General features: G+C 43.5%; 1 protein-coding gene across 6 annotated transcripts in view; it reads right to left on the reverse strand.

The window, feature by feature from the left end:
• The window catches only part of CLMN (calmin), a 134,168-nt gene that overhangs the window by 13,182 nt on the left and 107,755 nt on the right, over positions 1-13,231 (reverse strand). For all 6 annotated transcript variants that reach the window (XR_010151020.1, XR_010151019.1, XM_016926687.4 and 3 more), the window contains exons 6-9: positions 11,565-11,755; positions 9,036-9,229; positions 7,747-7,829; positions 1,197-2,822 (exon numbers count right to left, since the gene is read on the reverse strand). Coding sequence is in view for 4 of the 6 variants with exons in the window: in XM_016926687.4 (XP_016782176.3) it covers positions 1,197-2,822; positions 7,747-7,829; positions 9,036-9,229; positions 11,565-11,755 (2,094 nt within the window). In the remaining 2 variants the exon portion in view is untranslated. The remainder of the gene's footprint in view (positions 1-1,196; positions 2,823-7,746; positions 7,830-9,035; positions 9,230-11,564; positions 11,756-13,231) is intronic.

Genomic DNA, 13,231 nt, shown 5'->3' on the forward strand with positions numbered 1-13,231 from the left:
AAGTGTCATGGTGGTTTGCTGCACCTATCAACCTGTCATCTAGGTTTTAAGGCCCACATGCATTAGATATTTGTCCTAATGATCTCCCTCCCCTCGCCTCCCACCCCCCAACAATGTGTGTTGTTCCCCTCCCTGTGTCCATGTGTTCTCATTGTTCAACTCCCACTTATAAGTGAGGACAAGCGGTGTTTGGTTTTCTGTTCCTGTTTTAGTTTGCTGAGAATGATGGCTTCCAGCTTCATCCATGTCCCTGCAAAGGGCATGAACTCATTCTTTTTTATGGCTGCATAGTATTCCATGGTATATATGTACCACATTTTCTTTATCCAGTCTATCACTGGGGGGCATTTGGGTTGGTTCCATGTCTTTGCTATTGTAAATAGTGTTGCAATAAACATATGTGTGCATGTATGTCTTTATAGCAGAATGATTTATATTCCTTTGGGCATATACCTCGTAATGGGATTGGTGGGTCAAATGGTATTTCTGGTTCTGAAATCAGATGGAGGAATCACCACACTGTCTTCCACAATGGTTGGACTAATTTACAATCCCACCAATGGTGTAAAAGCATTCCTACTTCTCCACAGCCTCGCCAGCATCTATTGTTTCCTGACATAATCGCCATTCTTACTGGTGTGAGATGGAATCTCATTGTGGTTTTGATTTGCATTTCTCTAATGATCAGTGATGGTGAGCTTTTTTGATTTTTAAAGGACTTATTCCTGTTGGGCACTAATATTTGGTTTCTGTGTTAGAAATGTGTGTGTAACAGGTTAAGGGAGATGTGCTTTCCTGATCCCACTGCCCAGGTACTGAGAATAGTATGCAACGGTTAGTTTTTCAACCCTTGCCCTGTGACAATGACTGCTTTTGAAATCATTTCTGCTCCTCCTCTGCTGGACCCTCAAAGGTGACCTCACTTGATCCTCAGAGCATCCCTGTGAGTAGGGCCAGGACTGGGGGAAAGCCAGTGAGGTGCCCGTGTGCAGGATTTCAGGAGGTGCTCACTCTCAGGTGCCAACCCTGCATTTGCCCGAGCCTCACAGTAGGTGCCTCTTTGAATTTTGCACCATGGTAGTCCCAAGGGAAGCCCCCTCATCGCTATTTTATGGAGCAAGAAGCTGAGCTTCAGACAAAGAACTATCAAGTTTCCCAGGCAGGACCCAGGGTTCCCAAATCCCACGGTTGAGTACCTGATGGCTGTCCATGGGGTCATTCTCTTTGGTCTCCCTTTGCTGGTGGTCCTCATGGGGGGCCAGTGGAGCGGGTTCTGAGGCTGGTGTGGTACCCACACCACCCCTGCTGAGATACAGCACCTGGTCGCTGGCACTGGGGAGGCTCTCTCCTGGCACCGAGGAACTGGAGCTGCTCTGAGAGCCATCGGCCTCCTCCTCCCTGGAGTCCAGGTCTGGCATATAGCCCTCTGGCTCTTCAAGATCCATTTCTTCATTTTTTAGATCCTCCGGGTCTTCTACGTAAGCCTCCAAAACTGCAGCCAGGGGAACCTCATAGTGTGGGAAATAGAAGAGGTCGTGGGGAATGACAGAAACCTTTGAGAGGGGTGGGGAGGGCTTGAAATCCAGGCCTTCTTCACTGTGACTCCCAAGGGTCTCCAAGCTGACACAGCTGCTTGGGGGGCTGGAAGATAATTCCTCGCCCACACCCTGGAGGTCATCGTCTTCTCCCTCTTCCTCATAATGAGGACGGGTGGACTTTCTCTTGGCCTTTTCATGCACCTCTGGCTTTTTATCCACTGGTGTCTCTTCTGGGGCTGAAGGACAGCCTTCAGCTTCTTCTCCGGAGTCCTGATGAGGTTCATGTTTGTCCATCTTAACTTGAGGTTCTGGCGAATCCTTCTTTTTGTGAGCAGATTTAATACTCCTTTTACCTAGTTTTTCAGCATGATTCTCAAAAGCCTCAGCATCCTCGTCAGGTTTTGTCTCATGAGGTGAAGGAACTTTGTTGAAAGCCTGGCTGGTAGAAGCAAAATCTATTACGTCGCTGTTAAATTTTGAGGCTTTTAATGGGATGGCTTCAAAATAGTCTCCCTCCTCTAAAGCTTCTACAGTCATCAGGTTAACCTTGATCTGGAAGGAATCGGCCATCACAGTATTTTCTCCTGGGGGTGAAAGAGAGTGACTTTCTTCATCGTGGCAGGCTGTACTCTCTAAAGCACCATTACAGGAAGAAGACTGAGAATTATTGTTTGTGCCCTCCACCAAAAAAATGTCACCAGGGACCTTGTCAGAGGAGGATTCTGGAATCTTCGAGGATTCCTGTTTCTGTTCCTTTTCCTCAGCAACCTCAACGGCCAAGACATGTCCATCTTGCCTCAATGATTCCTTTGCCACTCTTGGGCTCCCTTCAAAGCAAAGGGACAGGTTCTTACTGCAGAAAGGATCCTTGTAGGTGTCAGCCTCAAAGTGAACTGTTTTCTTGATCGGCAAAGAGTTGGACCTCCCGTTCTCCTTTCTGGATGATAAAATGGAGGATTCTGGAGATGGCTCACTGATGTCGCTGGTCTTACCTGGGCCCCCTTGCAGGACCTGGTCAATAATCTGGTGCATGAACTCGGTGGAGCTGTCTGACAGCGCATGGCTGGAAACACCATCCAGGCGGAATTCCTTCATACTCTCAGGCTTGTCACAGACAAAGACTTTGGAGGGTGGTGGGTGGCTGGTTTCATGGTTAACAGTGTAGGTACGCTCCCCATTTTCAGTCAGAACGAAGACTTTGCTCTCCTGTTCAGAAGGAGTTTCTTTGATGCGAACAAAAGTGGATTCGATAGGAACTTCTTTATCTGAATCGAAAATATCTTCCTGCAAAAAAAACCAAAAACAAACAAAAAAAAACACAAAAGAACAACAACAAAAAAAAGCACAGAGCAACATGAGTAAGAAGAGGGTTTAAGTACAACCCATATCCACCTTTCCCAAAACACAAACAAACAAAAATGGAAAAAGCCACTTCAAACCAATGCAGTGTTCTAAGATGTAAATGGTTAGAGAAGACTCTTGTTCCTGCTGAAATATGAAACCATCAGATAAATAAAAATATAAAATACCATGTTTTTTAAAAAGCTATGGATTAACGAATCTCAATGAAACCAAGCTCTAAAGCAGGACAATCCCTTCTAAAGTGAACAGAGATTGTCAGCCCCTTCATGCTTGAGGACCATGTTGCCTAGTCTGGGTATGGACTTGGAGAAGAGCTAATCCACCTGAGATAAGGAAAGATCAGCCAAATCTTTATTGATTGTGTGGGCTTGTATGAGAGAGTGAATCTGGAAGCCCTCCAAACACAAAAGCAATTCTCTTCATATACTAATTAGCCCACACAGGGAATTTTGCTGTGTAAGAGCCAGCTGGGGGCAGGGCTGAAAAGCAGAAAATGACTCTGTGGTACTGCAGTGCTTGACTCCCAATGCACCGATAGTGTGAATTGACTTCAGCCTCAAATCATTTAAAACCAGAGAGAAGAAATTAAATAAAACTGCAACATAGCTCCTATTGACGCTGATATGATCAAAACGACAGCTCCTCATCTTACACACTTGTTTGGGAAAGGGCTGTATTTCCTGAGGGAAAAAAATGACATCTGCTTCAACCTCTATTGTTCTTTTATATACCAAGTTTGACATAAAATAATTACAAGACATGAAGAGGCAGGAAAACGAAATCCACAATCAAGAGAAGAAATAATCACTAGATATAGACCCATATAGGACCCGGAGTTAGAATTCACAAGCAAAGGCTCTAGAATAACTAATCTATGCTACAAGCAATACAAAAGAAATAGTTCTTCAGGCTCAAAGAACACAATCTCAGATATAAAGCCTAAAGGAGGGAATGAACAGTACTGGAAATGGTAAATACATGGTCAATATAAAAGACTACTTCAAAGTTTTCTTAAAAAGCCTACTAGCTATTTAAAGCAAAAATAACAAAGTATTGAGGATTAAAACATATGCAGAAGTAAAGTAAATGACAATTTAGTAGCAAAAGTAATGGAGATGAAGTAAAATTATATATGTGATATATATAAAATACATACAAATATGTAAAATATGCATTGTACTTGAAGTAGTATATTAATTTAAGGTAAGCTGATGTATGTTAAAGATGAGTATTATAATCACTAGAACAGCTACTAAAAAGATAAAACAAGGTGATGTGGTTAAAAAACCAATAAAGGGGATAAATGCACACAAAAGAAATCCTTGAATAATCCCCAAAAAGTTAAGAAGGAAGGACAATGGAGCATAGAACATATCAGACCAATGGAAAACAATAACCAAGATGGTAGATGAAACCCGTATAAACGTATGAAAAATGTACTGATTAAATGACAGAGTTTGTCAGAATAAATACAAGACCCAACTGTATACTGTTTACAAGAGACATACTTTAAATATAAGTGTACATACACTGAAAGGAAAAAAATGGAAAAAGTTATGACACAAGCACTAATCATAAGAAAGCTGCTATGGCTATGTTCATATCAGACAAAGCACACTTCAAGATGGGGGAAATTTTATAAAAATAAAGCAATCAAGTCATCAGGAAAATATAATAAATTGTGCCTGTGCACTTAACAGCATAGCATCAACATATATAAAACAAAAACTGGCAGAACTAAGAGGAGAAATAAATTCACAATCACAGTTGGAGATTTTTTTTTCAACATTTCTCTCCTGCATTAATGGATCAGGAAAGCAGGAAAAATCAGTATAAATATAGAATATTAGAATAGCATATTAACATATTAACAGCATATTAAAGAATACCAGTATTCTTTAACTGTATAAAACCCGTTCTTTTCAAATGCATATGGCACATTTACCAAAAGAAACCATGTGCTGGGCCACAAAGCTAGCAACAATGTGTGGTACACGGTCAGGGCCCAACAAATGTTTACTGAAATGAAATAACTCAGCAGAATTGTTAAGAACAGTTCACTGCGTGTCTGGATAAGCTGTGAATTCTCATCTGTATTCCCTTGTAGATGTAAATAGACTGTTCTGCAGTGATGCAGCATGTTCTGTGAACCAGAATGACTTTCTCCAGGTATTATTTCTGGCTCAATCTTTTCCCATCTGCAGTTTCTGACCTCAGCATTGGGGAGATCTCTGTCAGATTTGCTCAATTTTAGCTGTGGCTTTGACTCACACAAATACCGTATGTTTTAGTTGATTTCAAACTCTGCCTACAGATTAAGAGCTCAGGGCTAATGAAAGCCCCAATGCCTAGTATTTCAAAATACAGTAACAGGCCAGGAAAATTGAATTGCAAAATAATAATCACTACTTTTTTTTTTTTTTGCTTAAAACAACAAAAATTTGTTATGTTACACTTCTGGACATCAGAAATCCAAAACAGGCCTCAATGGACTAAAATCAAGATAATGGCAGGGCCGGATCCCTTTCTTTTGATTCTGTTTAAATTTTTAATTGACAAATAATAATTGTATATATTTATGGAGTATAATGTGATATCTTACAACGTGTATACATTGTAAAATGATCAAATCTGAGAAATCAATATATTCGTCACCTCAAATATTTATCATTTCTTTGTAATGAAAACAGTTAAAATCTTCTCTTTTAGACATTTTGAAATACACAGTATATTATTCTTTCTTTCTTTTTTGTAGAAAAGAAAATGGGGTCTCGCTTTGTTGCCCAGGCTGGTCTTTAACTCCTGGGCTCAAGCAATCCTCCTGCTTCAGCCTCCCAAAGTGTTGGGATTATAAATGTGAGCCACTGGTTACATTATTATTAACTATAGCCATCTTGCTCTGCAATACAATACCAGAACTGATTCCTCCTATGTAACTGTAACTTTATACCCATTGACCGAGTCACCATTATTCACTAAACATCCACTGTTGTTCCAGGCACAGTACTAGGTACTTCACATAACTGTTTATTCTTCACATAACCCTGAAATGTGGGTCAGATTTCCATTTTACAGGTGACACACATTCAATAGATACACATTCAATATAGACGTGTATCAGAGAGGTCAAGTCGCCAGCCTGAGGTCACACAGCTCCAAGTGGAGAACTGGCATTCCAGCCCAGGAATTCCTGCTTCCAAAGCGCCCTGTAAGGGGTCCGTATGTGGTGCAGGGACAGGCAGGAAACACACACACAGGTGGGGGCCAGGATGAAAGCCACGGCATGGAGGATCCTGGGAAGCTCTTCTGTACAAAACAGAGCCCCAGTTTCAGCTGCATGTTGTAAGGGAAACAAGAGCCTGAACTTTGGAAACACAGAGGGTCCAAACCCCAGCTCTGTGCTTCATAGCTGAGTGACTATGGAGAGGTCTTTAAGCCTCTTTGAGATCCTTATTTTCGTTTATAAAAGAGGATTATGATACTGAGCCATGCTGGATTGCAGGAATGGCAGGCAGCCCAGAGACACAGGGGCAAGGCAGCCAGCTAGAAAAGGAGCTCCCCTCTCCTGCAAGCATCCTTTAACTCTTTATGCTTTCTTTTTTTCTGTCTGGTACTTATAACTACCCGAAGTTACGTTTTTGCTCACTTATAACTGTTTCCTTTACTAGAACAACGCTCCACAAGGCCAGGGACCTCAGCCATCTAGTTTATTTCTGAGTCCCCTAAGCCAGGGGCAAGGGTTCAGTCAATTACTAATGGATTCAAGAAAAGGCTGTCATTGCTGTCATTATTATCAGCTCGGGGTTGTGCATGGGTTGGGTGGGAGTTCAATGGGGCCAGGACAACTTCTAAAAGGTCTGATTCTGTGCCCAAAAAAACTCTCACCAAGTATAATCTGGAATTCTGAAAATAAAAAGGCAAACTTTTCAATGATCATTGTCTTTTATGATTTTTAACATTGATAAAAATCTGGTAGATGCTAACATGTTCCATCTGACATGTAAAAAATCAAGAAGCAGATCCGTTTTATAAGAAAGCATCTTTCATAATCTTACTAAAGTTTGTCATGGGAAGAGGTCTGTGACAGGCGTCAGTTTCCATCCTGCTTTGAAACTTAACGCATGTTACATGTAAATAGTTCCCCCCTTATTTGAGGTTTTTCTTTCTGAGGTTTCAGTCACCCATGGTCAACTGTGGTCTGAAAAGATTAAATGGAAAATTCCAGAAATAAACAATTCCTAAGTTTCAAATGGAGTGCTGTTCTGAGTAGTGGGATGAAATCTCTCACCATCCTGCTCTGTCCTGCCTGGGACTTGACTCGTTCCTTTGTCTAGCACATCCATGCCATCTCTGCCACCCATCTGTCACTCAGTAGCTGTCTGGATGATCAGAGATCAGCCACCACGATATCAAAGTGCTTGTGTTCACATAACCCTTATTTTACTTAAGAATGGCCCCAAACTGCAAAAGTAATGATGTCGGCCCATGGTTATAATTGTTCTATGTAACTATTAGTTGTTGTTAATCTCTTTCTGTGCCTAATTTATTAATTAAACTTTATCATAGATACATATGTATAGGAAAAAAATGGTATATATAGGGTTCAGTACTATCCAAAGTTTCAAGCATCGACTGGGGGTCTTGAACTGTATCCCCCGCATATGAGGGGGACAACTATCATTCTGAAATTAAAACGTGGTAAGGCCGTGCTCAAGGGACTTGGGAGCAAGTGGCGATTTTGACTGCTAGTTACACAGAGCAACGCTGCCCACGTCCCTGCTTCGTCTGATGGCCAGCGGATGGAAATGTATGGTGTCGGAATTAAAGGTAAGAAAAGAAAACATACGGCTTCCAACTCCGGAAAACGTTCTAGAAACTGTGCCACGTAAGTCATGATAGACTGCTCGTCTGGTGTGTCAACCATGATGTCTGTCGAGAGAGACACAGGAATTAGCAGGAGATACAAACACACACGCTTTCAATAGTATTCCCGGATGCTTGATGGTGAAGAATCCCACAGATCATTGAAGGTTTTTTCTCTTTATTTTCCACTTGAGGAACTTTAGGCTCAAAGGTGGTGAATCATTTAACTGAAATCTCACAGCTGGCTGATGAACAGAGAAGCAAGGATATAGAATTTAGGGCTTCTTATTCCCAAAATTCTGTCCCTTCTTCCTTGCTATTTTAGTCCCTTCCACAGTGAGCAGCCAGCTCGCTGCTGGCTCCATGGGCAAGGACGGTGAACCAGGCAGCCTACATATGGTACACGGAGTCCTACGTTAGCCTAACCCACGTGGAAGGCAACTTCACAGAGAGAGCCAAACCCTTTAAACAGGCGTGGGCTCTCCCCCTCTGTCATCCTGCTAATGAAACCTGGTCCTTAAGGAAATAATCTGGGATGCACGTTGAGCTTTATTTACTAAGATGTTCACTGCGGTGTTGTTATATCTAAAAGGAAATATTTCAGAAACAACCTCGATGTCTACCAGTAGTGGAAGAGCTAAGTACATTTTTTTTTTTTTGGAGACAGAGTCTGGCTCTGTCGCCCAGGCTGGAGTGCAGTGGCACGATCTCAGCTCACTGCAACCTCCACCTCCCGGACTCAAGTGATTCTCCTGCCTCAGTCTCCCGAGTAGCTGGGATTACAGACTGTGCCACCATGCCCAGCTAATTTTTGTATTATTAGTAGAGATGGGGTTTCACCATGTTGGCCAGGCTGGTCTCGAACTCCTGACCTCAGGTGATCCATCCGCCTCGGCCTCCCAAAGTGCTGGGATTATAGGCGTGAGCCACCACGCCCAGCCACTAAGTACATTTTAGTATGCCCACTAGATGAATTATTATGCAGCCAATAAAAATATATAATACATTATAGAAGTATGTAAAATACTTATGATATAATATTAAATAAAAAGTACAAAATTATATATACAGTAAATGATACCGATTATGTAAAAATATAATTAGAGGCATATAAAATATTGGAAAAATATTCATATGATCTGAGTGGTAGAAATATAGGAGAAAAAATCTTCTTCATTAGATTTTTCTGTATTTTCCAGATTTTCCACATGGGACGGCAAGTGGTACATTTGTAAAAAAAATCATTAGAAAGAAAGAGAGAACCACTGCTACCTTCTGGCTCCAGGAGCCTGGGGATGTGCAGGGCATCCTGTGCGATGCTGAAAGCCTTCTCTAGATTTTCTCGTGTGGAATTTTCCAGGGCCTGTTTCATGTCCACCAGGCTGGGGTCAATGGCCTTGATCACCGCCAGGAAAGCCAGCCCACTCCTCCAACTGCCCGCAAAGTCCTGCACCGCCACGCCATACCTGAAGGAAAAACAGCAGCGGCAGCCAGGATGCTGGTTAGTAAACAGACTCAAAGGTGCAAGGTCAGCATGCAGCAGCCGCGTGAGTTTTTGAGTGGGGCAGAGCTGCCGACCTCGCCAGGTGAAGACGCCTTCGTCCCTGAGCATGGGAGAGCTGCCCTGAACCACTGACATTTCCATTTCCAGCCAAATGGAATAGGAGGGTATACACTGAACAAAGAGGCAAAATAGGACCCTGGGTTCCCCAATTCCCAGACACATAAAGGACCAACTGTATAGACCATTCCTTGTATCAGTGACATTGAAAACATAACATGGAATGTGCTGTGCCATAAAAATGGAACCAGAAAGACACAAGTTTGTACCTCAGCTGTCCCCTCTATGCTTCTAGTGCCATGGCCTTGGGCAAGTCACCTACCTCTCTGAGCCTCAAACTCCACACAGTGAACTTGCTGGGGCTTTTGTGGGGAAAGTCGAGCCTGGCCCCAGAAGAACGGCCACGTCATAGGGTCAACCTAATATGCAACGTTGGGAGCCCAAGAAAGCCACTCACTAATGACAGCTACTATTATCAGTAATAGAAATAAAAGCATCATTGTAAAAGTGAGGGGCAGAGAGCTTTCACTCTATTTTGTAGAATGGAGGCTACCTCAACTTTTTAAAAGTAAAAGTGAAGGACAAAAGAGGAGAGAATCTTGCCAGGCACTAATTTCCTGTAGAATCTATCCTGAGACTCCACCAATCTCTCAACCATGGTCAATAACCTCTCTTAAAAACAAAAACAAAAACAAAAACAACCAAGCACCTTTTTATTTGGAAATCATTTAAGACCCAAAAGAAGTTGAAACACAGTACAGAGAGTCTCTACTCTTTCCCCAGCTTCCTCCAGTGACAGCATCTTATGCTACCAGGGTGCGTTATCCAAACCAGAACACCAATACTGGTCCAAGACAATTATTAATTAAGCTATAGACTGCATTTGAATTTCACATTTTCACAGGTGTTACTTTTCATGGGGGTGGTGTACAGATTAATGTAACCACCACAATAAACAGAACTGTCCTATCACCCCAAGACACTTCCTCTCCCTTACATCACACCCCGCTTCTACCCTAACCCCTGACAATGAGCTTTTTTTTGGTTGATATTTATGTAAACAACATTTAATGGCGGTTCACATTTGTCAATTTCAATCTACCATGCTTGATCTCTCAATCAAAACTCTAAAGATCCAACCTCTCTTCCGTCTTTTATTTCCACACACAGGGGATAAAGGAATCAATATTTGTGAAGTGCTTAATATGGGCTGGCACTGTGCAAGGTGCTCTTTCATGGATTTTATTTAATTTCACCTAATTGTCCTGGAAGGCAGTGTGTGATAGGATACTATTTGCAGTTGGGGCTTGGAAAGGTAAATGATTCACCAGGATCTCAACCAGTCTGTATGTTGAGGAGCTGGGGCGGCCCCGAGTTGGTTTGGTTTCCACCACACTGGTCTGGCATTTGTGCCCATGGTCCAGGGGCTGTGGGCCTGCTGCTGGTAAAAAGGCCTGATACAAAACTGCTAAAATCACTCTGCTGCTGGTGTGGGGTGAAACAGGGCCGGAACTTGGCTCCAGTTCCCGTCTCGATTTTGGAAGGTCCGACCTAACTTTGAGTATGTTACAGCCTTTATTATTACTATTTTTAAAGTAGGTACAGACTCTGGAAGATACCCTGAAGCTTAAATGCACACAAGTCATTAGAATCCAAGAGACATGCCCATGTTGAGAGGCAACATGATGAAGGCCCCTCTGATCTGTATTCAAATCTTATCAGCTTTGTGCAAACCAAACATTCTGCAAACTGCATTTTGTGTGTACTGCAAAACCAGAAAAATGCAGGGTTTCCTGTTCTGACATTCTTTTTTTTTTTTTTTTTTGAGATGTTGTCTCGCTCTGTTACCCAGGCTGGAATGCAGTGGAGTGAACTCGGCTCACTGCAAGCTCCGCCTCCCAGGTTCACGCCATTCTCCTGCCTCAGCCTCCCGAGTAGCTGGGACTACAGGTGCCCGCCACCACGCCCGGCTAATTTTGTTTGTATAGTTTAGTAGAGACAGGGTTTCACCGTGTTAGCCAGGATGGTCTTGATCCCTGACCTGGTGATCCACTCGCCTCGGCCTCCCAAAGTGCTGGGATTACAGGCATGAGCCACCGCGCCTGCCCCCTGTTCTGATATTCTATATGAAGCAATGGGCACATACATAACTGGCACCTTAATAAATACTAATTCTCCTTTCCTCTGCCTGAAAGCAGCTAGTTAAATGAAGTAGTGTGGGGAGAGGGGCTGCGGCTTACTTTCTCGTTTTCCTCTGCACCCACGCCAACAGGGCCTTGATAGCCTTCCTCTGGTCTTTCACCGATATTGCCACGCTCCTCTCTGCAGTGGGTGTGGGTGGGAAGGATGAGTCTGAGTCTGTGCCCCCTGAGCCAGGGGACAAGCTGGAAGATGGAGAGTTTCTGCTGAGGTTGCCTGTGAGCTCCTTAATCTGGAAGGAAAATGGCATTTCAGACCCCAGCAACAGACCCACCCTCTCAGCAAGCCCCTTGTCTGGTGGGTGGCCACATGGACCATGGCTGGAGGGACCGGCTCATGCAGGATTGCTTCTCTGAATGCAGAGAAACCCTTTCTGATGGCTGTGGCAGGGGACAGGCAGTACTTGTGATGGCCTGTCCGTTTCTTGTGGCTTGTGGTACACGTAATTACACTCTACAGGGAGGACCGTCTTTTCCTGGAGTCTCTCCAGCTCCAGCCAGCACTTCACACCAGGTCTTCCTGACCCAACTCTGCCGCCCCTTTCCTCTCACCGCCCATCACTCCCAGACTTCACTGAGCTCTTTCAAGCCCCATTGCTTCTGCTCATCCTGCCCTTGCTGCCTCGATGTCACTTCCCTCCATCAGTGAACTCCTCTCATGAGGACTTCTGTAAGATATGCAGAACCCTAGGCTCTACCCCAGAGCTACTGGAATCAGAATCTGTTTCAATACCACCCTCAGGCAATTCACACACACAGTAGTTTAAGTCTAACTTAGTTTGAAAGATGAGTAGGAGGTCTAGCGCACTCCTACTCATCCTTCAAAACCCAACTCTGGTGTCACTTCTTCCAGGAAGTTTTCCTTACTGCACTCCCCCATCTGAGCTAGCTGCCCCTGCTTGGAGCTCTTGCATCACCTTCTACCATATAGGATTGACTTCTCTGTGATCCTAAAGGGTCATGAGGGCAGGGCCTTTCACTTTCAGCACCTGGCACCTTGGAGAAACTCAATAGACATTTGTTAAATAAATAAATGAAGCCCTACGGTGGTGGATTTAAGGTCTTGACTTTTACCACATCTTCTGGATGCTTCCAGAATCTCTGAGGAAGTTTAATAACAGGTAGCAGTAATTGAAGCATATGTATAACACATGGTGGCTGCTGCTGCTGCTGCTTTTTTTTTTTTTTTCTTTTTTTTTGAGACAGGATCTCATTCTGTTGCCCAGGCTGGAGTGCAGTGGCATGATCATGTCTCACTATAGCCTTGAACTCTCAGGTTCAAGTAATCCTCCAAACTCAGCCTTCCAAGTTGCTGGGATTACAGGCACACACCACCATGCCTGGCTAATTTTGTTTGTTTTTTGTAGAGATGGGGTCTTGCTCTGTTTCCAGGGCTGATGTTGGAACTCCTGGGCTCAAGCGACCCTGCCGCCATGGCCTCCCAAAGTTCTGGGATTATATGCGTGAGCCACTGTGCCCGGCCCACATGGCTTCTTTTGATGCTCACCACCTATTATGACCACTGCTCCCATTTCACAGACATGGAAACTGAGGCTCAGAGAGAGACAGTATTTTTTTTTTTTTAAGTTCATGGTTCACTCAGAACAGGAACTATTGTCTCCAGACCTTGTTTGTGCTCATGCTTCTCTGAAATGCAGGCATTGCACCAAAATCCAAGCAAATCATGCCCGTGTGGATCACTTTCACTC

This window comes from Pan troglodytes, chromosome 15 (genome assembly GCF_028858775.2).
Source record: "Pan troglodytes isolate AG18354 chromosome 15, NHGRI_mPanTro3-v2.0_pri, whole genome shotgun sequence".
Taxonomy (NCBI): domain Eukaryota; kingdom Metazoa; phylum Chordata; class Mammalia; order Primates; family Hominidae; genus Pan; species Pan troglodytes.